Source organism: Puma concolor, chromosome A2 (genome assembly GCF_028749965.1).
Source record: "Puma concolor isolate L17-30 chromosome A2, mPumCon1.1.hap2, whole genome shotgun sequence".
Taxonomy (NCBI): Eukaryota; Metazoa; Chordata; class Mammalia; order Carnivora; family Felidae; genus Puma; species Puma concolor.
This window is the reverse complement of record NC_141668.1, coordinates 131,122,826-131,148,377: the sequence shown is the minus strand read 5'-3', so window position 1 is coordinate 131,148,377 and position 25,552 is coordinate 131,122,826. Positions and strand designations below refer to the sequence as shown.

At 40.2% G+C, this 25,552-nt stretch overlaps 1 protein-coding gene across 1 annotated transcript in view; it reads right to left on the bottom strand.

The window, feature by feature from the left end:
* The window catches only part of SHQ1 (SHQ1, H/ACA ribonucleoprotein assembly factor), a 97,209-nt gene that overhangs the window by 66,434 nt on the left and 5,223 nt on the right, over nt 1-25,552 (bottom strand). The window contains exons 3-6 of the mRNA XM_025922535.2: nt 23,625-23,747; nt 22,278-22,438; nt 13,189-13,301; nt 6,504-6,631 (exon numbers count right to left, since the gene is read on the bottom strand). Coding sequence (XP_025778320.1) covers nt 6,504-6,631; nt 13,189-13,301; nt 22,278-22,438; nt 23,625-23,747 — 525 coding nt within the window. The remainder of the gene's footprint in view (nt 1-6,503; nt 6,632-13,188; nt 13,302-22,277; nt 22,439-23,624; nt 23,748-25,552) is intronic.

Here is a 25,552-nt window from a genome sequence, read left to right as displayed (position 1 = left end):
ATACGAAGTAAAATGCATCTTACCTTAGAGCAAGATTTACAGAAAGAGTAACAACTAACAACATAAGTGTACTCAGTTCCTAGCTAGTGTAAGTAAAACATGGCCTGCTACTTACCTTAGAGCGATTTCTTTTTTTTTTAAATATATGAAATTTATTGTCAAATTGGTTTCCATACAACACCCAGTGCTCATCCCAAAAGATGCCCTCTTCAATACCCATCACCACCCCCCCCACCCTCCATCAGCCCTCAGTTTGTTCTCAGACTTTAGAGCGATTTCTAAAGAAACTTAAGCATCTAGATATTTTAAGCTACCTCTAAAAAAAAGGTTATCAACCTTTTACCTTGCAAAGTAATCTTTAACTCTCGTTCCATGCCCTATCAGACCATTAGTTTCAAATTCACTTAAAAAGTTAGGCCCAATAAAGAGGAGCATTTTGCTTCCAGTTCCAGTGGTTCATACTAACGTAGTTCAAAACAAAGCAAAACAAAACAAAACTTTAAAAGGCTCTTTCTCCAGGTTTTAGAATTGCCTGTTACATTTAGGTAAGGACAGGCTAAACTGCTAACCAAGAGACCCCAAAATACAGTGGCTTCTCTGCAACAGAAGTTTGTCTCCCACACTACTATTCTGAGTGAATGATCCAGGACTGGTGAGGCATCAGCATCTCCATCATATGACTTCCAACTATGCATCTAAGAAAGCTGTTCCAGGTTTTTACCATTTCCTAACCAATGGGCAAGCAGCCTAAGACGGCAAGCTCCTTCAAGACCAGGGCCAGGGCACACACCACTTCCGTCATTTCCCATCACCCAGGACTTAGGCACAGGACCACGCTGAGGGCAAAGAAGGAGAGCAAAGGGAGTCAACGGGGAAGTCACTAGCTGCATGCTCACGTGTCTAGCTCCAACTCAGGAAGCCCCTGAGGGGAGGAAGACTAAAACAGACACCAGGTGGCTGTGATGCTTTTAGGAGCCCAAAAATTAAGTTGCTTTTTAGTATTCCCAAATCACTCTCTTACTAGTCAGTTACCCCATCCCTTCTATCTGCTCAACAAAAACTGCCCTTTTGCGGGGCACCTGGGTGGCTCAGTTGGTTGAGCGTCCGACTTTGGCTCAGGTCACAATCTCGCAGTCCGTGAGTTCGAGCCCCGCGTCGAGCTCTGGGCTGATGGCTCAGAGCCTGGAGCCTGCTTTCGATTCTGTGTCTCCCTCTCTCTCTGCCCCTCCCCCGTTCATGCTCTATCTCTCTCTGTTTCAAAAATAAATAAACGTTAAAAAAAAAAAAAAACTGCCCTTTTGCTCATCACAACTGGACAAGGCCAGAAGAGAGAGATTTCCTCACATGCTGGGCCCTTTTCACATAGTTTCCCAAACCCACTTCTGTCCTCTCTTAGGAGCCTTAACTTTAACATGGCTTCTTTTTGTTTAAAGGCTTCCTTCCAGCCATTTTACACTCTATCCTCTGGGGGAAAAAAATCTTAAGCGCAGTTATTGGAAATTACTAGAAGCAATACCCCTCTACTCATTAAAATTTACTTAGTGCAAAAAACCAGATCTTAAAATATATTTATGTAATCATTTTTTAATGATGTTAGAAATTCTATGTTTAAAAAGTATGAGAAGAAACAGGAAATGTATTTGCACAAGTGCTGCTTACATAAATGACAATGATGGGAATGCATTTGCTTTAATTTGCTGGCAGCAACATAAAGATATGTGTATACTTTTAAACTTAATGCAGGTAGGTGTCAGGTGAAGCATTCTTTAAAGACTGGGATTTGGAAATAGAATTAATAAGACAGATAAACTGGGTGCAGAATGTCTCATTGAAGGGCTAATGTGAGGATCCCTTAATTTAAATAGAAGCTCTCAGTTCAATTAAAGCAATGTGATTTAAGGAAAATGTAAGAAAGCACATATTCACTGCATGAAGAACGTATACCTAACAAAGTATTTTAGTCCCCTAGTAATTCATAAGAAGGTTTGAGACAGTATTCTCATAGGTATAGTTTTGAGATGTTCATTACTTCAGCTAATAGCAAAGTGCCAGGTGTTCATGATGATATTATCTCACTTGAGAAAAGCCTTTATCCTAGTTGACTAATAAGGACTTCTGCTTCCAGATAATTCTAAATCATAAGGTAAGCATTCCCAGAACCATTTAATAATACATTTACTCATCTAAATGTTTATACCTTCATTCTCAAGTAATCACACCTGTATATACACTTAATCCTTTGTAAAGACTGACCTAGGAACTATAGGTTCTGATGTTCCATTACCCACAAGTAAGGGCCTCTGCATAACATAAGTCACTTTCCAAGACCGTGTATGTAAGAAAAGCCTACTTGAATGTACTCAAGAATTCTTGGATGCCAGGTGCCCCTAACCTTTCCTTAAAACATACCACCACCTTTTTCTGAGCGTTTTCAAGTCCATTTTGGCTTAAATAGCTCATTAATAATACACAAATGCATTTAAATTCTGAAATTCAAGCAAAGGAACCAGAGATGATAAATAACAATATTAACAAAGTAGGAAATCACTAGAGAAACCAAAAGTCTTAGCTCCCCAAGGCCTTTTTGATTAGAGCTGTAAATCACATCACCCAAAGGGGAACTTGGGGAGGTTTGCACACAATCAGGTCTAACTAAGCTGTGGCAATGGAAATGACTACAGATGCGGTGCCAACAATACTTGGATGATTGCCACCATGAGTAACATTTGTCAAGCATTTGTATGACTAAGCTACACTACAAAGCAGCCTTGCTATACAGTTCACAACATTTCGGTTAATTATACTTCTATAAATAATCTACAGTCAAACAAAGGCAGCGGAAAGCTCAATTCATTTGGGGAAGACACTGGTGCACTAGCATGATGCAAATGGCCCGGGACCACCTCCCAATGTTAAAAAAAAACCCCAATCGGTACATGTGAAGACTGCAAAGGGGCTCCCATCAAAATGGAAAGTGACCTTCTTAACTTCACTTTGAACATTCTCTAGTTGTGTTACTTTGAAATCGTCCCTTCTCTCTAAATCCCCCTCCCAAATATCTGTCTTCTGTGGGGCAACAATTAAATAATCCCTGATCCGGCTCCTCTCGGAGGAATGCAAATCTGTCTATTATATTGTATACTTTCTGGAAACAGATCAAGGGAACCAGAAGAAAATGTGCTGCATTCAAACCTTTAGCCTAAATGGGTAGTCCCGCAGCGCTACAACTTTCAAAGCTGACACTGACAGTTAGCTCTACAAACACTGGAGAACTCACTGGTGCCAAACAGGATGTCCCCGCTAGGAAGTTCATTGACTAAAAATGTTATGTGGTGTCACACCATGCAACCATGTGCCAAGATTCTTGGGCTGAGATTAACCACGGAGAGACAACATGGGAAATGTGGTAAGTCCATCCTCATGAAACCAGAGCTCAGCAGGAGCATAGCATTTAACACTTCCATTTACAAGCCTTTGGGGAGGAAGACTGGGATCATTAATAAAAGTCTCCGTGTTGTAACTCAGGCCTACAATGAAAATCATAGGAATCATAAAATCAAAGGAATCATAACTGAGGCAAAGACAGGGAGCAAAGTTCACCACCTAAGGCTTATCTGGAATTCTAAACAATCTAGCTTACTATTTTATGATGAGACTGAATCAAAGGTAGAGCCCTCACCCACACTGCTGTATCTGCCTGGCAACACCCACTGCAGTGACACAGAAAGGAAGGAAGCCAGGGAGGCAAAGAACAAAGAAGAAGTGGAAGGGAAAATACAGCACGAGCATGCTCCTTGAGTAGGCTAAGGACTTGAAAGTTTATTTCTTGGTTTATTTCTTTTTGCCCATATTATCATCTGGGTGAACACACTTCAAAACATTTTCACAATTCTGGGGACCTCCAATACTTGACCAAGAAAAAAAGAAAGAAAGACAGGGGCACCTGGGTGGCTCGGTCAGTTAAACGTCTGACTCTTGGTATCGGCTCAAGTCATGATCTCATGGTTTGTGGGATGGAGCCCCCCATCAGGGTCTCTATTGATAGCACAGGGCCCGCTTGGGATTCTCTCTCCCTCTGGCTCGCTCTCTGCCCCTCCCCCATTCACATGCACGTGCTCTCTCTCTCTCAACAATAAAAAAATAAACTTTTTTTTAAAAAAAGAAAGAAAGAAAGATCTCATTAACAAAAAACTTCCCCCTAAAGCTTCATAAATGTACAAAAATTTTAATTTCACAGACAGGCCATTCAATTTCTGGCACTCCCACCATTGATGTTAGTCTACAATAATAATCTCTAACATTTACAACATGCTAGGGATTTCAAGTACATCATCACATTCAGTCATCAAGACAACTCTATGTGGTAGGTATAAGATTTCCACAGCAACCCTGCCAAGTTGCAAGATCACACAACTAGCCTGTGATGGAGCAAGGTGTTAAAGCCTGAACCCCATCTTTAGCTTATATCCATCCTTAACCCTATACTTGGCACATTACGAAAAGTGCTTTCTGTACAACAACACAGAGCTCAAGTTCTTCTACCTTAGATCACAAGTCCTTGCTATTTTTAAAGGTGATTTTTAAAATGAATCACCATACTAGCTTAGCAGGCTACAATTGTTCTCTAAGCACCAGTCGGGATACATGTCACAGGTGGAATGAAGATGAAGGGACAGGAGAGGCAGTGGTTAAAGGGAAGAACTAGTCTAATCTTCTGTTACAATTACACACAGAGAACTAACTCAAAGGCTGGCTCTCACAGAAAACAGGACCTAGAGCAAGCTACAAAGGATCCAAGTGAAGCAAGTTCGAATTTAAATCAAAGAAAGGTAATGCCTTTTCTTGATTTTTAGGGCAACTAGCTCACCCTTGTGGACAGAAAACTTAACTACACAACCACCAATTTCCACCTGCACCACCTTATCAAAACACTGCACCAAATTTGGGGAAACTGATTGAGACCAGCAGATAGCCTTGATGATTTCAGAGTGAGCAGACATTTTAAGCAGACCTACGTGGCATATACAATTACCTATCTCAACTGTGTTAGCAATCCTCTACCTGAAAATGTGTCAATATAATGTGGGAGGTCTCTGAAAGATTCTTAAACTCAAATCAAATATAAAACCAAGGATTTGTTGAAAAGAATGTAACAAGAGGGGCGCCTGGGTGGCGCAGTCGGTTAAGCGTCCGACTTCAGCCAGGTCACGATCTCGCAGTCCGTGAGTTCGAGCCCCGCGTCAGGCTCTGGGCTGATGGCTCGGAGCCTGGAGCCTGTTTCCGATTCTGTGTCTCCCTCTCTCTCTGCCCCTCCCCCGTTCATGCTCTGTCTCTCTCTGTCCCAAAAATAAATAAAAACGTTGGAAAAAAAAAAATTAAAAAAAAAAAATAAAAAAAAAGAAAAGAATGTAACAAGAGCCATTATTTATAAATGAGTTTCTCTACTGCAGTAGTCAATTATAAAAGATTAGAGCAGCAATTTTTCCATCTGGTAGAAATCACCTAAACTCTAACAAAACCGAACTACAAAAATACTTTGTACAGTATTTATCTCTTCCATAAATATTTACCAAGAACTTAGTATACAACAGGCACTCTGCTAGACAACAGAAATATAGCAAACAACAGACGACCGCATTACTATGCAGAGAATCAAAGTACTGTTAGGCAATAGACTTGCAGCTATTTCAGACTGAGTGGCCAAAGAAGGTACTGCAAAAAAACTGTAAACAACCCAAACATCCCATCAGTAATAAATAGGCCAAATATCCATTGATCATGATAAAAATATACAACAGAATGCCAGGCAGCTATTAAAAGCTCAGGAAGAACCCTACGTGCCCGACATGGAAGAGGTACAACATGTGCTACACACTGGAGAAAGTCAAGAAAGAACAGAGTGCGTGTGAATCTGTTTATAAATTTCTTACAGCTAATACTCAGATGTTGGTATATGCACTGAAAAAACCCTAAAACTGTTAAGAGTGATTACTGTTTTTTAATACAGAAATAAAAGCCAAATCAGTATACCGCAAAACATGGGCCTTCTACTCTTGATCTATCTGAAACTGTTATAATTCTAACACACAGATGTAATATCATGAAAAACTTGGAGAGGACATATCCAATTCAATCAACAGACAAAGGGAATGAAAACTAGGTCTTTTCCCACCATTGCTAATACTCAAATGCCCTTACTACAGTGGAATGTTCAGATCTTTTAAGCAGATTATTCAACTATTACAGATGTCCTGTGTGTTCATGTCCCTAAATTTACTTAAAAAATAAAAATTTTTAAAAGGATCCCAATGATTCAACTATACTTCAAAAGACTGTTCCAAGACCAGTCTAATCATCGAGTAGCATTTTCCAGTCTGGGGTGAAGACTCCATTTCCAAAATTAGCAAACCAAAAGAATATCTTCCCTCCATGAAAGAATTACAACTGTGTGCTTAGTAACAGGGAAGACGGGAAACAAATGAGCCTAATTTTGAGTTGCTTACCTAATGCAGCATGATTTTCTTGTTCCTGACTCTTTCCCAAAGAGGCCATCATTTTTGAATATATGTCAGTCCACCAAGGATTATACTTCAAAATCTGTTCAACAGCCTCATCTTCAAAAAAGTCAGCTCTGGAAAGAAAACAGTCAACGAGCTTGTTACATAGAATTGAGCTGAGTTTCATTTTTCTTTTAATTTTATCTTAACTCCTTACGTTTGGTATTAGAAACAGAGATTGTTAATTCAAAGTACAGATCAAGGAAATGAGCACTGTGTTCACTTTCTGAGTGGTCACTAATCACCATAAAACGAAAGCTGGGGTCAGACTAAAGGGATATGTGACATTTCTGCTCTCCTCAGAAACAAAGTGGAGAAAGCACCAGTCCTTCCCTTGAAGGCCTACCCCCGTACTGCACTGGCATGGGATGAGGCAAATCTGAACACAAAATGGACTGAAGCACTGAACTTGGGCTAGGTTTTTAAGTACCACCTGTTCTGGTAAGGTTACAATAAAGGAAAGAATCTTTTAATTCTACCAAAGGAAAAAAAAAATAATCAACAGGAAATACGAGATACTGCACACCCACCCACCCCCACACACACACCATTTATTAGCATGCACCCTCATACTTTCTACCAAGATGCAATTTCTCTTACTTAGCTCTGCTAGTCCTAATAGTCCCTTGGCTTAAAACTATTGGAAAAGAACAAAGCAACGTTTGTAAAGGAGAGAAAATTAATTTGCGTGTACTTCACTTTCTGGGTTTTAACTTGCAAAATAACTGCTACCTTCAAAATAGGTTCCTGGAGGACATTTATTCAGAAATTCTACCACCTTGCATTCAAGGCTGAAAACTGGTATTCGTGGGAACAGAACAACAAAAAAGTAGAACTCATGGTGAAAAATTCATTTATATGTCAGTTAATTAGAAACTCAAGGAATTGGTTGTTTTCACAGGTTGATTTTCTAGCTGATAGTTTTATGACCTGAAATATTTTTTCTTTCAACTGAGATAATGAAATCTTTCTAAAATTAGAAACTCAGATAACTGAGTTATTAACTGAGTTAATTTCTGATTAGAAAATCAGATAACTTACTGAATTCTTCATACATGCCAAGCACTGCACTAAATACTTTTCACCCATCACTTTCTTAAATCTTCACACCATCCCCACAGGCAGGGGGTACTACTAATACTCCCATTTTACATGGGTGGAAACTGAGGGTCAGAAAAGTTGTATATCGTGGCCAAGGTCAAAGAACCAGGAAGAAGTGTGGCCAGGATCTGGACCCAATTAAGTCTTACTCCAGAATCCAAGCCATTAACCAATATAAACATTCCATTTTTATGCTTGAGGAAATAAAAGTACATATGGGACAAAACCGAATAGCAATGATCTTGAAATAGTAATTCTCAATTATCAATTTTTGTCAGGTACATGACAGATATTTCAAAAAGATAAGTACTACAAGTAAACAGCTAAAATGCTTTAATAAAAGTCAACAGGAAGTAGTGACTCTACCCTGTGCCAACAGTAGTACTGACTCCATTTTGGGCACTGGGGTTACACGGCTGACAAGAACATGCAGTCAGGGTCCTTACGGAACTTACAGTGTCATAGGAGGGCCCAGCAGTCACAATATAAGTGCTATGTAACTACTATGACCTAACAGTACGAGCATCTATGGCAAAGTCAAACTGGGATGACAGGGAAGGTCCCTGAAGGGAAGACTATCTAAGCCAATAGCTGAATGACAATAAACAGTTAACTAGACTAAGACAGATAGGAGAGAGTATTCTGGCTACAAGAATAGGTAGCAAAGGCCAGGAAACAAGAAGGCACGTTTAAGGGGGCAAAGGGGAGTTGAGGATAGCTGAAAACAATACGCTGTAGTGACAACAACACTGTAAGCCATGTCCAAAAAATCTAGTGGATTTTTGTCACTAAAAACGACTAGACACTTAAAACCTTTTACATATGGGTCTCATATCAGTGTGCTTTGGCCCACTGCTCTCACTGGTCTGGAACACGGTCTAGGAGCAAGCCCCGGAGCACAGAAATCATGGAGGCCTGGAAGGGGGTAGTAGCAACGGACGTGGAGCAAAGTGGATCTGAGCTACAGTCAGAGGCTAGAATCCTTAGGATGTAGACATAAAGGGGGCCAGGAGTCTAGGTCTATATCCAGCATTCCAGCTGAGACAGTTCAGTGGACAACAGTGCCCTCTGACGAGACAGGAACACAGGGACACTAAACAGAATAGCTGGAGACTTCCGCTTAGAACAGGCTGAGTTTGAGACATCCTTGCAGGACATACAGAGACTGGCGCAACAGGCAGTTAGCCACACAGATCTGATGCTCAGGAGAGACACATGGAATCGTGAGCATTTAGACAGTGACGGAGGCCAAGGGAGAACAGACAATCACCCAGAGAGAACTTGGGAGAATGAGAAAAAAGGACTCCACATACTGGAGGGCTGACGACACAAGTCAAGAGTTGAAGAGCCCATCTAAAATGATTCTGGGTCTCCCTAGAAGAAGTGATGGGAAAAAAAAACAAAACAAGACCTTGTAAAATCTACCACTTCCACGCCCTCCCTCTAAAAATTTCAAAATGTTTAAATGACTCTTCTGAGTAAAATCTCACTAATATAGTCCCAATAGTTGAAAATGTGATGGCTTATCCTTTACACTGTCCATGGTTCAAGAGTTTTGTGAACAAGATCTGAAGTTGACTAATGTTCTACTTTCCAAAATGAATTTATTTTCAAGTTTCTAAATGTCATTCACTCAATGAGCATTTACCGAGTGCCCCATGAAAATGCAGCATCAGGGAGATGAGGATCAGTAAGACACTCCTGACCCTTCAGGGCTCCACAATGAAATGGGAATGGATACAAAGAGAGAATATGGTAACATCAAGATGATCTGTCACTTGGAAGCCCTGAGGAGGGCTTCCTCTGCCAGTCTGAGAGGGGGTGTGCCAAGGGTGACAGTGGAGCCCAGTCTTAAAAGATAAAAGTTATCCAAGCTAGGTGGAGCAAGGGAGAAAACAGCTGTCACAGGAGCATCATGAATACAAAGTGTGCAAGAAGTGGCGTGGTACAGGCAGAGAAATAACTAAAATTCATTACTGCTGCAGCGTATAGGGTAGACAGGGACAGGCAAAAGAGAAGCTCCAGACGTAAGCACAGTCCAGGTCACAGAGAACTTTCTACACCGTGCTAAGGAGGTAGAAGTTTATATACTTTAATTGATGGAGAACCCAGTGAAGATTTAAAGCAGATGTTCACTTTCAGTACTTAAGACATGATACTGGTGGTTTTATGGTTGATGGATTTGCAGGAGTCCAGACTGGAGGTGGATACACCAAATACGAAGTCATGAGACTGCTGCACTAAGCCAAACATACAGGAGGACCAGAAAGAGATTGAGTGAAGGAAACAGCAAAGAGATAAATGGTACCACTTCTGGATGGATTAGAAGTGTGGAGAAAGAAAGGAGTCGAAGATAAATCCCGGGTTTCTACCCTGAGTGACTGGAGTGAAAAATGGTACACTCCACCGAACAGAAAATGCAGGAAGACTTTCCAGGTAAAAATGATGAGTTCAATTTTGGACACTCAGCAGAGGAGGTCAGCAAATACCCAGTCGCTCTCCAAACCCTTAACAACGTGACTTTTCTCCAGAGCACTTATCACAATCCAAATCTTGTCTCCTTCCCCACTAGAAAGTAAGCCCCATGAATGCAGTGACCTTGTGGTATTCACACAAATCCTCAGTATGTGTGACTCTGCCTGGCATGCAGTTCATTCAAACTGGGATTTGTTGAACAAATTAGTGCATATGTGAAAGAAGAAATCGATGAGATTTTCCTCTAATGCTTTTTCCTAAGCTTGCCATTTTGAATAAAGAGCCATGTTGGAAGCAAGTGATCTTCTTCCCAGCCTCATCATTAGTACTCAGAGCCTTGACATTCCTCAATTAATCCAAAAGCCAGATGAGTGTATCAAACTCTTAAACAAATTTACAGCACTGAAAAGTTACAATTTAAAATGGCACCCCAAATGCTAGGGATCATTTTTGTACCTCTTCTCATCTCACAGATATTTAGAATGCTAACTCAATTCTTGTATTTTTCTCCCAAAGAAGGACATAGGCAGATTTATGAATTGGTTCAGGTAAAAGATATGCTGACAATTAAAAAAAACAATATGCCTAGGGAAGGAAAGAAAAACCACTCTTGGCAAGAGAAATATGAAAACTTGACGATGATAGGCAAAACAGGAAGGCCTATTAAAGAATGTTTCCAGATACCTTCAACAAACTGTAGTGTAAAAATAATGCCCAAAAGGAGTTACAAACAGCAAAAAATAGACAATCAAAAACAATGCATGTTTATGGATCATCTGTTATATGCCCAGTATTCTGCTGGGCTGCAAAACACACAGCAAGGAGTAACATCACAGAATGGCCTCTAGATTTTACAACACAAGACCTAAAAAATAATTATTATCCTAAGTCATTTATATGTGCCTTTGAAAGGTATGAATTTTTCTATATACTGAATTTACCTCACTGTGTTCTGCCTTAGGATAGAATTAAAATTAGTTTTCCTTAAGCCTGTAAAATATCAGACACCGTGATGAGACATCACGACCAGTAAGAAGTCACACAACTTGAAAGTCTCATATACTTCACAATGACATATATTATGTATTACACATGTACATTACATTCACGTACATAAATGTCTAACATGACACACGCAATGTATTGTCTGCATGGTAGGTAAAAATTGAAGCAAACCTTTTCCTCCACTGTATTAACCATTAGGAACAATTTAAAAAGCACGGAGCTAAAAAAAAATTTTTTTAATTGAAAATTTAAAAGAATTTTACTTGGACTTCTGTAGTATTAACACATCTGGGTGAGTCAGTCAGCCAATATAAATAATGGGTAAGAAGTAACACAAAAACTACAATTAGCCAAAGTCTTACTGGAGAAGTCACAAAGAACCTTTACCGCAGAGCTCCCACTCTCCGACCTGCCCATGACTAAATTTAAACCACTCGTGTAAGAACTCTTCTCTAAATAATGGAAAGAATAGCTCATGCATACTATTAAAGAAAATGAGCTTCTGGATAAAGAAACACAGAAGATGGAGAAAAATAAGGGCTGCATATAATATCACACTGCTAACTATAAATTCCAATTTCCTAATTCTCTCAGGCCATGTCGTTATTCTTCCAGTTTTAGAAGAGAAGAGATAGGCAGTTCTTCTAATTAAGCTCCCTCCCACTTGAAATTTTACTCTTGTAAAGCTCATTCTGTTTTCATGCTGGCCCGAGAAATTTGCTGACAATGAAATTTCCCACTTTAAATATTCAGCATGATTTTAAATAGGTTTCTTCAAATTACTCTTCAGTGGACCTTTAAAGCCACAATTGGAGAGATAAAGGTAATTAGAAATGGCAATATAAATGGAGCTGAATCTCTCAGATGTCCTCCAAAATATAACATACGCTGCTCTTACCCAGTTCCCCCTAGGATGTTGAACAGTTCTGACCATTTATCGCTACACATCACTCAATGCATTTGCACATCACAAGATATATTTCTGCCATTCCAATTAGTCTCCCACTGTGTCACAGGAGATAGAATGTTAATCACAAGAGTAACAGCAGTTAAACTGAAATAGTGTACATGAAAAGGAAATACAAAATGACAAATGGAAAGACTCTTTTCAAGTCCTGACGGAGCCACTTAGTAGTGGTATGACCTTGGGCAAGTCCCTTAACCTTCTTTACCCAACTGTTGTGAAAACGGATTTAAATAATCACTTGAGAGTACTTGATAAGCTGAAAGCACTATACAAATATAAGGGAATATGATGATTACAGCCGCATGTATAACGGTTTAGAAATTGTTGGCCCAGAGCTTGGGAAGAATAATAATTGAGGCCTACATCAACCTAGGACTCACATCCTAAGAGAGCCGAGTATCCACAGAAGCCAGGTGACAATCCCTTACTTGGAAGAAGTACTGCTTTTGTGGCCAATGAGAGACATCACAATGCTCAAGTGATTATTTACCTATGCATCAACTAGATAAGTTTGTTAGGCAAATACAAGCCTGCAAGTGACACATTATGGCAAAAGACACAATCAAGGCAGATGGGAAATACAACAAAACTTAAAATTAGATTTTATTTATACCCTACTGCAATGAACAATTATTTGTTAATTGGACTCGGATCTTCAATTACAGGTGCTCAGAAATGAAGTACTGGTAAAACCCTGGATCAGCCAAGAAACGTAGTAAATGTAGATTCAAATTCTTAAAAAAAAAACTGAAACATCTTTTCATTTACATAGACCATTAATTACAACAAAAAGTCTACTGAGAAGAACTATAAATATTCTCACGAATGCAGTGTTCTACTTTTAAGCCTGGCGAAGAAAAACTTAAAGAAGTACATTAAGAGTTCTCCGATGCTGGAATGATATCTTAGAAAGATCACAGAGGCTTAACAATTTGTAGGTTAATTCAAAAGTCAATTAAGGTTCTGAGCCATCACTAATTTCGAGAATCCCAAAACCACAGGCCTAGCATAGTTAAAAAGGCACTCCAAAAATTTTCAAATCAATGTCAGGTCAATTAAACGCTCAAAAAACTCAATACTCACAGATAATGATCAGGATCAAACTTGGCCAGCTCAGCATCCAGGCGTTTCTGCCTTCGTTCAGGTGCAGGAGTGAAATCTGGATCCTTAATATCAATAACATCACTCAATTCATCCTAAGAACACCCAGAAAAGAAAGAATAATTGCTATCTCCTATTTTGTCATTGAAAAATCTAATTTTGCATGAAAGGCCAAAACAAAGGAACAATCTGATCAGCAGGCCATAATACTACCTGTGACATGTAGATTCAAATCCAGCAAATGTTTGTTAAACACCTACTGCTTCCCTGTTAGTTTTCACATAAGTTATCTCATTTAATTCGTACAACAAAGTGATCAATATATATCAGACATAAACGTTCATCATAATTTTTTTAATGTATATTTAATCTTGAGAGAGAGACAGAGACAGAGCACGAGCGGAGGAGAGGCAGAGAGAGAGAGAGACACAGAATCCAAAGGAGGCTCCAGGCTCCGAACTGTCAGCACAGAGCCCGATGTGGGGCTCAAACGCACGAACCATGAGATCACAACCTGAGCCGAAGTAGGACACTTAACTGACTGAGCCACTCAGGCACCCCTGAACATTCATCATTAAAAAAACAAAAAACAAAAAACAAAAAGCAAAAAACAGAATAACTCCCTGCAAGCAACAGGAACATTCAATTCTCCATCTCTTCCCCATTTACTCCTAGAGATTTTAAAGTTATTAACAGCATGTTTAAATACATTTCTAAATTTTTCTTTTAATGTTTATTTATTTTTGAGACAGAGGGAGACAGAGCGTGAGTGAGAGAGGGGCAGAGAGAGAGGGAGACACAGAATCTAAAACAAGCTCCAGGCTCTGAGCTGTCAGCACAGAGCCCAAAGCGGGGCTCGAACCCATGAACCATGAGATCATGACCTGAGCTGAAGTCGCACCCTTAACTGACTGAGCCACCCAGGCGCCCCTAAATACATTTCTAGACTGGAAGATGGAGATGCTCCTGCCATGTTAGCAAACAGAACCTTAGGTAACTTTTGTGTGCCCATAAATCTCCGCTCGACCAGAAATCCACTAGACCCAGTCAGCCCATCTCCAGAAGCCAGGCCAACCCTGGGTGCTATGCTTACTTCCTGGTTCCCTCTTACCCCAAACAAGGTTGACTGTGTGGCCTTAGCCAATCAGACATTTCCTATCTTTCTTCCTTGTTATTCTTTATCCCATTAAAATTTTCTGCCTTTCGCCCATTTTTCCAAGTCTCCCAGTGAAGACTGTTCACTTCCTAAAGCGTTAAATAAAGTCTGTTTGTATCACTGAAAACTGTCTTCTTTAATCACTTTTGAACATCTACATGCAGACTTTCCTTTTGTTTCTTCCTAAGGACTAACTCAGCTGGTCTCAAATAAGGATTTCCAAATAAAACTTACATATAAAACTGTGTGTGTTCTACTTTATGAGCATATTTAAGAATTTTTAAGGGCAATTTTGATGTATATGACTTTCTATCTGCAAACTTAAAAATCTAATCCTAATTGATATTCAATTTTACCATAAAAGTCTTCACTGATGTATACACACACACAGATACAGAGCATGTTTCTTAGGTCAAATCCTACAGAAAATAGGTATAGTAGGAAAACTGTCTAGGAAACCATATAATCTTTTTTTATTATTATTAGAATTATGAAGCCAAAAAACCTCATACAATGCAAAATATCCCTATAGCGACATCTTTTTCTCAACCTCCTCATTCCAATTACTGACCACAAATGAGAAGTATAGAAACTGAAAGAACCTTAACTAAAAAGAAATCCAGGGAAATTACTCGAGAGAGTCATGGAGGGAAACTGAAAACAGATTGGCAAAAGGAAGGACAGGTTAGTGCCTAATAATCGAGCTTAAAGTAGAGAGCCGTGAGGCAACCTCACCACAAAGAAATGAGCTACAATAAGCTGAAGGAGCCAAGGAGACACTAAGATAAACACTCCTCACACAATCCAAATTTTTGCATTGAAAAAAAAAATTCTCTCATTCCTATCACAATCCACTTAGCTCAAGTAATATCAACAACATTTAACCTAAGCACATTCTAATACAATGAAAGGGCCCAGAAAACTTTTTGGATGTCACATCCAGAATACGTTAATACTTCTAACTACAAACATTCCAGGCAAAAACCAGATTCTTGGCTGTCCCCAAATAAAATTTTGCATTCCAAAAGTTCCCTTACAATTCACTTTTGGGAGATTAAGAATATATTTCCCTATAGAAATACTATTAAAACCAGTATTTATGTGCTCATGGTAACCCACAAGTTTATTCCACTTATAATAAACTTTAAATAGAGTACTCTCCATTCAAAGGGCGTACAACCCTGTGGCAATGTTCCATGAAAAAATGCTTTCAGAGTTCCACCACAAACCCACCACAAACATCTCTTCCCCAAGCAGGACAATCTGGACTCTTCCTCTCTTCCTCACCTGCCTGAAATGAAGTCCTCCAGGCACATAGCCAGAAAAGGTGCTGACCGTAGGCCTTGGGAGGAGAGGTCGAGTTGTACTGGGCCCACTGGACTCATGTCAGCCAGATGGCTACCATGAGAGCCGTTTCCTGCCCATGGACCCCAAGTCCTTCTTCCCAGCACCCTTAAGTCACACATTTGCTTCCCTACTAGCCCCAAGGAGTTCCTTGCACATACATACATGTACTCATTCACTCACTCACTCACTCACTTCTGAAAGCAGCCCAATGAAGCAGAAAAAAATGTGAATCTGTAGTCAGACAAACTGAAATTAAAACCCAGCTCCAGGGGCGCCTGGGTGGCTCAGTCGGTTAAGCGTCCAATTTCAGCTGAGGTCATGTCTTGCAGTTCTTCAGTTTGAGCCCTGTGTCGGGGTCAGACCCCGGAGTCTGCTTCAGATTCTGCATCTCCCTCTTTCTCTGCCCCTCCTCCACTCACGCTCTGTCTCTCTCTCTCAAAACTAAAAATAAACATTAAAAAATTAAAAAAAAATAAACACCTCAGCTCCAGTCTAACTGTGCATCCTCCCTGAATCTTAGCCTCCCTTCTGTGAATGAGTCTAGTGACACCTCCACCGTGAGGCTGGGGACTAGTTTCCCCTTGCTGCTATAACAAATTACTACAAACTTAGCGCCATAACACAACACAAATATATTCTCTTATAGGTGTGGAGCTCCCAAGTCCAGAGTCAGTCTCATTGGGCTAAAATGAAGGGAAGGCAAAGCTGGTTCCTTCTCAAGGTTCTAAGGGAGAATTGGTTGCTTTGCCTCTTTCATCTTGGAGTGTAGGTTCCTCATTTCTTGGCAGGTGTATTAAAAAAATGTCCCATGGGGGCGCCTGGGTGGCGCAGTCGGTTGAGCGTCCGACTTCAGCCAGGTCACGATCTCACGGTCCGTGAGTTCGAGCCCCGCGTCGGGCTCTGGGCTGATGGCTCAGAGCCTGGAGCCTGTTTCCGATTCTGTGTCTCCCTCTCTCTCTGCTCCTCCCCCGTTCATGCTCCGTCTCTCTCTGTCCCAAAAATAAATAAACGTTGAAAAAAAAAATTTAAAAAAAAAAAAAAAAAAAAAATGTCCCATGACAATGCCCTTCCTCCCTCGGCTTCCATCATCATGTGGCCTTCTCTCTTTTCACTTTGACTCTCTTACCTCCTTCTTATAAAGGCCCTGTGATTAGATAGGACTCACCTGGATAATGCCGGATAATCTCCCCATCGTAAGATCCTTAACTTAATTGTACGTGCAAAGTCCCTTCTGCCACATAATGCAGTATGTTCACATGTTCCAGGGACTGGCACACACAGACATGCCAGGGAATGGGGAGGGAAGGAGCATCATTCTGTCTACCACAGGCTGTTATGAGGATTAAATGAAATAATACAAGTAAAGCATCAAGTACAAGGCTTAATACATTCAATAATTAGATTCCTTCCTCTGTGTCTCCCTATTCCATGCTGTTCCCTGCACTCACTGTCCAACTTCCTACTGGGAATACCTGTCCTCCTTCCCCTTCCACGTCCTCACTTGCCAGTAGCAACAAAAAGAGAAAAATAGGGATTAAAATGTGCTGCTTCATTACTTCACCTGAACCAGATATAAGGTCACAAATGGGGTAGAATCTGGGAATTTCTGTAGGTAACTACATTTCAGAGGATAAACAGACTAAGGGAACCACAGGCATTTCAAAATACTAATTGCACTGAGAATAAACCCAGACTTTCCCCACAGCTCTGCACAATCTAACCCCTGTCCTGTACTTCACGCCCACCTCCTACCTTCCTCTTCTGGCTCAAATCCCCCAAGCCACATACCAGGCTTCCTTCCCTTTCTAAAACCCTGAGACTTTGCATTTACGATACACTTCTCACCATTCAAGACTCAGTGCAAATGTCGCTCCTCAAAGAGACCTTCTCTGGGCATCCTCACCAAAGGAGTACCCCACAGTCTCCCACATTACCCCATCCATTCCTTCACTTGTCACTATCTGAAATTCTCTAGTTTATTTGTTGTTTACAGGATTACGGACTAGCTTCCCACTAGAAGATTCCATGAGGACAGGAGTCTGGTCAATATTTTTCCTCACTGTATCCCTGGCACTGTTCCTGGCCTTCAGTATTAAATCATTCATTCAGCAAATACTGTATGAGGGGCTGCCTGGGGTGCTAGAGATCCAGAAATAAATATACACACCAGGTCTCTGCTCTCATGAGAGTAAGAATTAGACAGTAAGAATGCAGCTGTCCTTCCTCTCTCCCTCCTCTCCCCTCTTGCTTCCAGACTCAGGGCCTCCACATGTAGCTATGCAGTCTGTACCCCAAAGAACACGAACATCCCCAGCAGTACAAGCCCCACCAGGCTCGTCCTACACACGGTCATACACGGTGGCCCTGTTCAAACCGGACTCTCAAGAGGAACCAAAAGGAACTACAAAGCCAAGTTAGCGTGGGGGAAGAGAAATCCATCTAGGGCATCAACCAACCAAAGGTAGAAAGATAAGAAGATGGGAAATGTTCGGCCATACCAGAACAGCGGTGATTCTGCTACGGCCACTGTCAGTTGAACCATTTAAAGTGGGTATTGCCAAGAAAAGGTCATGCAGGATGAAAATCAGGCTTATGTTAAATTTTGGCATCGCTATGGCAGAGACCCTCCAGGGAAAAAATGAACTGTGTGCACATCTGGCCAATAGGCCTCCTGGAGACAACAGCCTCGGGTCCCTGGTGCAGCTGCGGGAAGGAAAAGGGCCGGCCAGCCAGCGTCCTGTGGCTGCTGGCAGCAGCGGTGCCGGGAGCTTGCTGGGTTGGCGCCCAGAGACTCTGGGATGGTTGCTCCTGGCAGCCCCCACCGCCTGATGCCGGTTGTGAGGCCCTGACTTTGAGCAGCCGGGGCAGTTTTCCAAAGGCGCCCTGGCGGCTGGCAGCGGTTTTAGAAAGGAAAGAAAAAAGGGATGAGGAGGGGAGAGATACGTTAAAAAGAATGTTTCAGCAAATACCACTTCTTTTTTCTTCTCATTATCAGTATGAAATATGGAAGTTTCTAAGCATATGCCGTGTACATGGTCGGAGGGGAAAAAAACATCGACTATAAATCCCCCCCCCCCATGAAGGATTAAATTATTCGATTAAGAGCAGATACCTGGGTCTTGGAATTACGAATGATGTTTCCTTTCTTTGTTATATTTTTATAATGAATATATATCGCTTTTATCATCAAAGAAAATAAACCTATTTTTCACTTAAGGGGGGAAAAAAGAGACTGTGGAAAAACTAGTAAAATACGAGCCATCAACAAAACTTCATGGATATTTTCTCATCCAAAGGCAGAATGAGAGAAAGTCTAAACTTGTGAGAAAACATTCTTTGAGAAAATGCTGACGTTTCTTAAGTCCATCACTTGAAAACAGAAGAGATGTTCTCAAAGGTATTTAGGCAGTAATCATTCCAGCTTCTTCTCATTGCTTCACTAGCAGAAAGACACCCACACCACTAACCTTAGTCAAATGATCGCTCAGTTTTTAAGCACAGGGTAGTGGTGTCATACACAGAGCAGTCATGAATGCAGAACAACTCTGCGAGGAACACCAATTATGTGAGATTTGGGAGCCACTATCGCACAAAACACACCTACGTTAATACCCCAGAGAGGGTGTCCTTTGGTTCACAGAGGATTTTTGAAAGTTTTCATTCCTTAATGGTCATGAAGAATACCACAAACTTCTAGTTTTATTCATTAGAACATATAATCTTGAGGGGAGGGTGGAGGAGAGGAGAAAATGGGTGATGGGCGTTGAGGAGGGCACTTGTTGGGATGAGCAATGGGTGTCGTATGTAAGCGATGAGTCACGGGAATCTACCCCCAAAACCAAGAGCACACTTTACGCAGTGTATGTTAGCCAATTTGACAATAATTTATATTAAAAAAAAATCATTCAATAAAAAAATATATGTATATCATTTTGAAAAACCAGTACCTACATCTACTGGTTTGTCCACTGGTAAAAGGTGCACAAGTAACAGCAACGATGCCAGGATGGAACAGATACACACGAGAGCCCCGCACAGTGCCTGGCACAGGGACATAGTCAGTAGCTGTTGGCTGTTGATGCACAGACAGTGGTAGTCCAGTACCTGTTACTCAAGTCCCCCTAGAGAGGAGTGAACTTCAGCATTCAGACCTTTTAAAGAATTTAGAGAAGTTAACTGGTACACACCCATTACATATTTTATTTAACCCCCGCTAAATCTGGGGCAGCACCCTGTATTCAAATGCATTACTATTTCTCTGGCAAAATCTGTCAATATGCACACTAAGCGGGATTTAAAAACTAACTAATAAAAGACTCATATCGGTGGGGCTCCTGGGTGGCTCAGTGGGTTAAGGGGCCGACTTGACTTTGGCTCAGCTCATGATCTCATGACTCGTGGGTTCAAGCCCCGGCATCAGACTCTGCGCTTACGGTGCAGACTCTGCTTCCAATCCTCTGTCTCCCTCTTTCTGCCCCTCCTGTTCCCCCTCTCCACTCAAAACTAAATGTTAAAAAAAATAATAATAAAGACATCGATTCAGATCAGGTTTTGTCACAAAACTAAACACACAAAAATGTTTACTTTGAGAACTTTCTGTTACCCCGTTACTACAGACATGGGTTATAAGCCTGCACCACTAGTTACCAGTTACATCACCCTCAGGGCTTGTTCACATCCATGGCTCTCTTTTTTTCCTCTGTCGAAGAAAATATGCATTCAAACAGCTTAGAACAGCAATGCTCATTCAGTTAAAATTTGAACATTTTAATGATTTTAGATCATCAAGCTAAAGGCTCGAGAATCATGAACATCAAATTCAGTGTTTCATTTCTGAGGGGAAACAGAATGATGTAATCACGGGCTCTAACTATGCTGACATTTATTTTTAAAGCTGGGTGATAGGTGCCCAGAGATTTGGTGCCTTAGTTAAGACATTCAGAAAGACACAGAGAATATTTCATAACATTTTTTAAAATAAATCTAAATTACTTATTGAACATTTCCAACAGATACAAGAACTTGGGACCTAAAGGACTTGGCCTAGGCTTACGTTATGGCATTCCAGCATCTTCTCAGCAACCTGGCAGAAATCCCTTGAAAGGCTCTCCCCTCAACGGCAGCAGCAAGAAACCAAGTTCCCTCGCCTCAGAAATGATGATCCATCTGAATGTGCAATCTGTACTTGGCCTGCTTGACTTGTATTAGCATTCATTTAGAGCTTCACACAGGTAAACCCCAAGTGACGGACCACAAAGTAGCTCTCAGCTAAACAGGTGAGGTCCATTCACTGTAGTTAGCGCTGTAGACAAAATGGACTCTAACTACCTCAGAGATGACCAGAAAATGTGATTGGGGAGAGAGACTATGGAGAGACCGTAATTCAGGGAAAAAAGCATATAAGGGTTTTGAAGGGAGTATCTAATCAGCATTATTTGCTCAAGTAAATCCCAATTTTGTTCTCTTCAAAGAGTCTGGAGAGCATTTTATATTTTTCATAGGCAGAAGTCTTTCTAGCATCCTATTCTTTTTCAAAGAGTTTTAATAATGCAGCATCTCCTAAGTTTTCTAAATGCTATTACAATGTAGATGAGTAAATTTATCCCTATTTGATAAAGAGGAGACTTGTTTATGATCAAATAACTGGCCTATCACCCCAAATCTAAGCAGCAGAAGTGGGACTAAAACATAGGTAAACCCTTCTTTAGTAAATTCAAATATGTCTTACTATAATAAACTACAGCCTAAAGAGATTTCATGTCCTCTGCCCAGATAGGGATTGAAAAAAAAAAAAAAAAGTTGTCTGTTACGATTTCTTTCATTTAAAATTCAAACAAAACAAAATGAAACAAAACTCCAAGCTAATGGTTCAGAAATACTTTCCATCATATAACATTCTAGGGAGGCATTTTCTATAAAACAACACAGGTACAAAATAGTTCAAAATCTCTCCTCTCCATTTCATTCTCCCCCCCATAAACTAAAATAAAGCAGAATTTCCTATGTTTTTTGAGGAAGAGAGACTGATGTCATTCCTTTTTAGCCTAAGTGACAAACGATTGGGTTCTAACAAGAGATTACATTCAACCCCCACCAAGAGTAAACAGACACAAGTGCCCACTGTACACCAAGAACTAAACAATTCGATCAAAAGACACAAATTCATTCTCACCGGGAACATTCTCTCTCATTTATATTTATAAAACATCACATAATCATTTTCATCTTTCAGAAGTGTAACACAAAGATTTGCAGTTAAGTATGAGGAAAGAGGAGTTCCGTTTTGTGTTTTGGAAACTTCATGTCTAGAATACTGAATGAAGTGGAGAAAAAAGAAAGTAACAGGACATCTGACATCTGTAAGCACAGTGTGACTGTGCAGAACCACCAATGCAATGGAAAGGAACAAACGTGTGTAATCACTACAGAGAAGCAGCTGTGACTTGTGCTCTGAATACATCACCTCCTATCATCTTCATTAAAGATCTCCAAGTAGGAGCAGAACTGAAATTAAAATATCAAAATGGTAAAACCCTATACAACAAGGTCTTTTAGAAAGAAACCGTACCTGTAACCGCTGAAACACTCCGGATCGTAAATTTCCAAATCCATAGTGGTACTGTGGATTCAGAGCACTTTCTGATACCTCTTCATAGGGGACCTGTTCAATTTCCCAGTCAAACTCTTCATCCTCAGCTTCTACTCCTCCCTCAGAAACTTCAGAAGCACCTGAATGTGTTAAATATTAATTTATTCAAGTACTGGGTTTCCTAGGTACAACTTGGAGGGGAAAAGGTATAAAAAATGCCTGCCCACATGCACTGAAAGGTATGTAAAAGAATATACATAACCTCATTATTTGTAAAATTTTAACGTCTAACTTTGAGAGACAGAGGGAGAGGGCACGGGAACAAGCGGGGGAGGAGCAGAGAGGGAGGAGACACAGAATCTGAAGCAAGCTCCATGCTCCCAGTTGTCAGCACAGAGCCCAACGTGGGGCTCCAACCCACGAATCGTGAGATCATGACCTGAGCCATCATCAGATGTTTAACCAAATGAGCCACTTAGGTGCCCCAACCCCACTATTTTTCATAGCTTCCCCCCCAAAAAAGGAAACAATCCGAAGGCCCTCAAGAGTCAGATGTATAAATAGTAAATGCAATGAAAGCAAACAAACCTCAGCTATAGATGGAAAAACCTCACAAGAATATTAAGTGAAAGAAGCCATACAAAAAAGAACACATACTGCCTGAGTTATATAAACAATTCAAAAACAGGCAAAACTGAAGGTAGCAGTAACACTGCAGAGGAGGGAGGAAGAAGGGACCAGGAGGAGGCACAGGGTAGGATTCCAGGGTATTGGAAACATTCCATTTCTTGACCTAGGCGGTATTCATTTTATGTAACTCATTGAATTTATAAACTTTTGATCAAAGCTCAAGAGGCCATTACTTTGCAAAAGACAGAGATGCTGTTTTAACTGGTCCAAAAATGTGACTGACACACTGAGTCAGTAATGTGTTTTTTGTCTTTAAATTATATGTCACTGGGGCACCTGGGTGACTCAGTTGGTAAAGCGTCCAACTTCCGCTAAGGTCATGATAGATCTTGCAGTTCACAAGTCTGAACTTTGTGTTGGGCTCTGGCTGACAACTTGAGGCCTGGAGCTTGCTTCGAATTCTGTGTCTCCCTCATGTTCTCTCTCTCTCTCAAAGATAAATAAATGTTTAATAAATAAATAATAAATGAAATAATATGTCACCAAATGAGCTAGTTTTATTTTCATGTGATGTCCTTATCTTGTCACCTGAGGCATTTTCTTCCATTTCTTATTTGCTATATCCCTCTTCCCCCAGAAACACAAAGCACTCCAAATTTTCTGTTTATCTTTATTTCTTAACTACAATAAACATACCTATTTCTTCCACAAGTGGTTTGGCAGTCCTGGATTTTCTTGGTGCCAGAAGAGAGGTTAACATGTTCAGTCCCTCAAAATGCTGGCCAGGAGTTTCCTTCGGCAATCGAATGGTAAAAATTCCTTAAAGATAAATTTGTTTTATACTTAGCTCTATTAAAAAAATCAAAGACTTCACACAAATACATCCAAGAAATATGTATTCCTATTTCATAGGGCTCCAAAATTATGCCCTTGTTATATAGTGAATAAAAATCAGGATAGAAAAAGGCTTGGGCCCCTGGGTGGCTCAGTAGGTTAAGTGTCTGACTTCAGCTCAGGTCATGATCTTGCGGTTCGTGAGTTCAAGCCCCACATTGGGCTCTGTGCTGACAGTTCAGAACCTGGAGCCTACTTCAGGTTCTGTGTCTCCCTCTCTCTCTGCCCCTCCTCTGCTCCCGCTCTGTTTCTCACTCAAAAATAAAATAAATATTAAAAAAAAAAAAAAAAACCTTGGGAAAAAAAGAAAAAGGCTCAAATAGGGTTTTTCAGAATCACTGATTCAGCTGTCACCTGTATAAGAAATTAATCTGCTAAAGCTGCAGAATGCTTTAGTCTTACACAGTATCCCCTTAACCTACTGGTAATATTAAAAGTCCAAGCCAAAACCTCTAAAACTCAATGACCTGAGAAGGCAGTAGCTTAGAATTAGCCCATAGCTACTTATAAGACTTATTTCTGAACTAGGAAAGAAAAATCAAGATATCTAATCCAATGAATAGCAGCAATTTCAAAAATTCACAAAATCTTAAAGCAATTATAGCTTAAAAAGCTATCTGAGATCTCAAGAGACATATCCCCAAAGTCTAAGACAGACTCAAATTCTACCTATGCACTTCTTTCCTTTCCCTGACTAGGTTTATCACTTCATCGAGGCTACCCCATAGACTTCTTACATTATTTACTACTGTGAATTTAAAATATTTTTTACCTTTTTCATTGCACTTAAACATATTTCAATACAGTTGACCCTTGGACAAAATGGAGCTTAGGGATGTGAACCCCCACCCAGTCAAAAATCTGTTTAACTTTTGACTCCCCCAAAAGCTAACTATGAATAGTCTACTGTTGATTAGAAGCCATATCAATAACATAAACTGTTGATTAACACATATTCTGTATATTGTATGCATTAAATGCTGTGCCCTTACACTAAAGAGAAAAGAAAATGTTGTTAAAAAAAATCGTACGGAAAATACATTTACAACACAATACCATATCAAAAAAAAATCCGCATATAAGTGGATCTGCACAGTTCAAACCCACGCTGTATGAAAGTCAAGTATATATCAAAAACAACTCAATCCAAACCCACAGGTGCAGCTTCCTAAATCCCTGGGTACTTTTGAAATTTAATAAATTTGTTTCAGTATGCAACTTCCCTGCAATTAAAAGCACACTTACTACCTAGAAAGGCAGTTTCATATTTCATTATCACATTAATTACATTGTATTATGGGTTATAACTTTGTCATTTAACTTTCATGCCATCCTTCCTCTCTTACCCTAGTTTACTGAGGTCAAGAAATATTCACTTAATAAATTACACAAGACTATACAAGGTATTCTTATTCCAGATTCACTGATAAAGAAAAATCCAGAGGCATCTACAAAAGGAAAATAAGTGGTTTCGACAATAGCTAAACTGAAGGGCTTATCAATCATGAGAAGAAAATGCAGTCGGCCTTTAATTGCCACCTTTGAACAGTTTCTCACTTACCTGTTATTAAGTTTTAACTTTAAAAAGTATACAAGAAAAATTTGATTTGCAGCTTCCAAAATCATCCACATCTTTTCTCATATAATCTAACTTTTTAAAAAAGTTTATTTATTATTGGGCAGGGGAGGGGCAGAGAGAGAGGGAGAAAAAGAGAATGCCAAGCATGCTC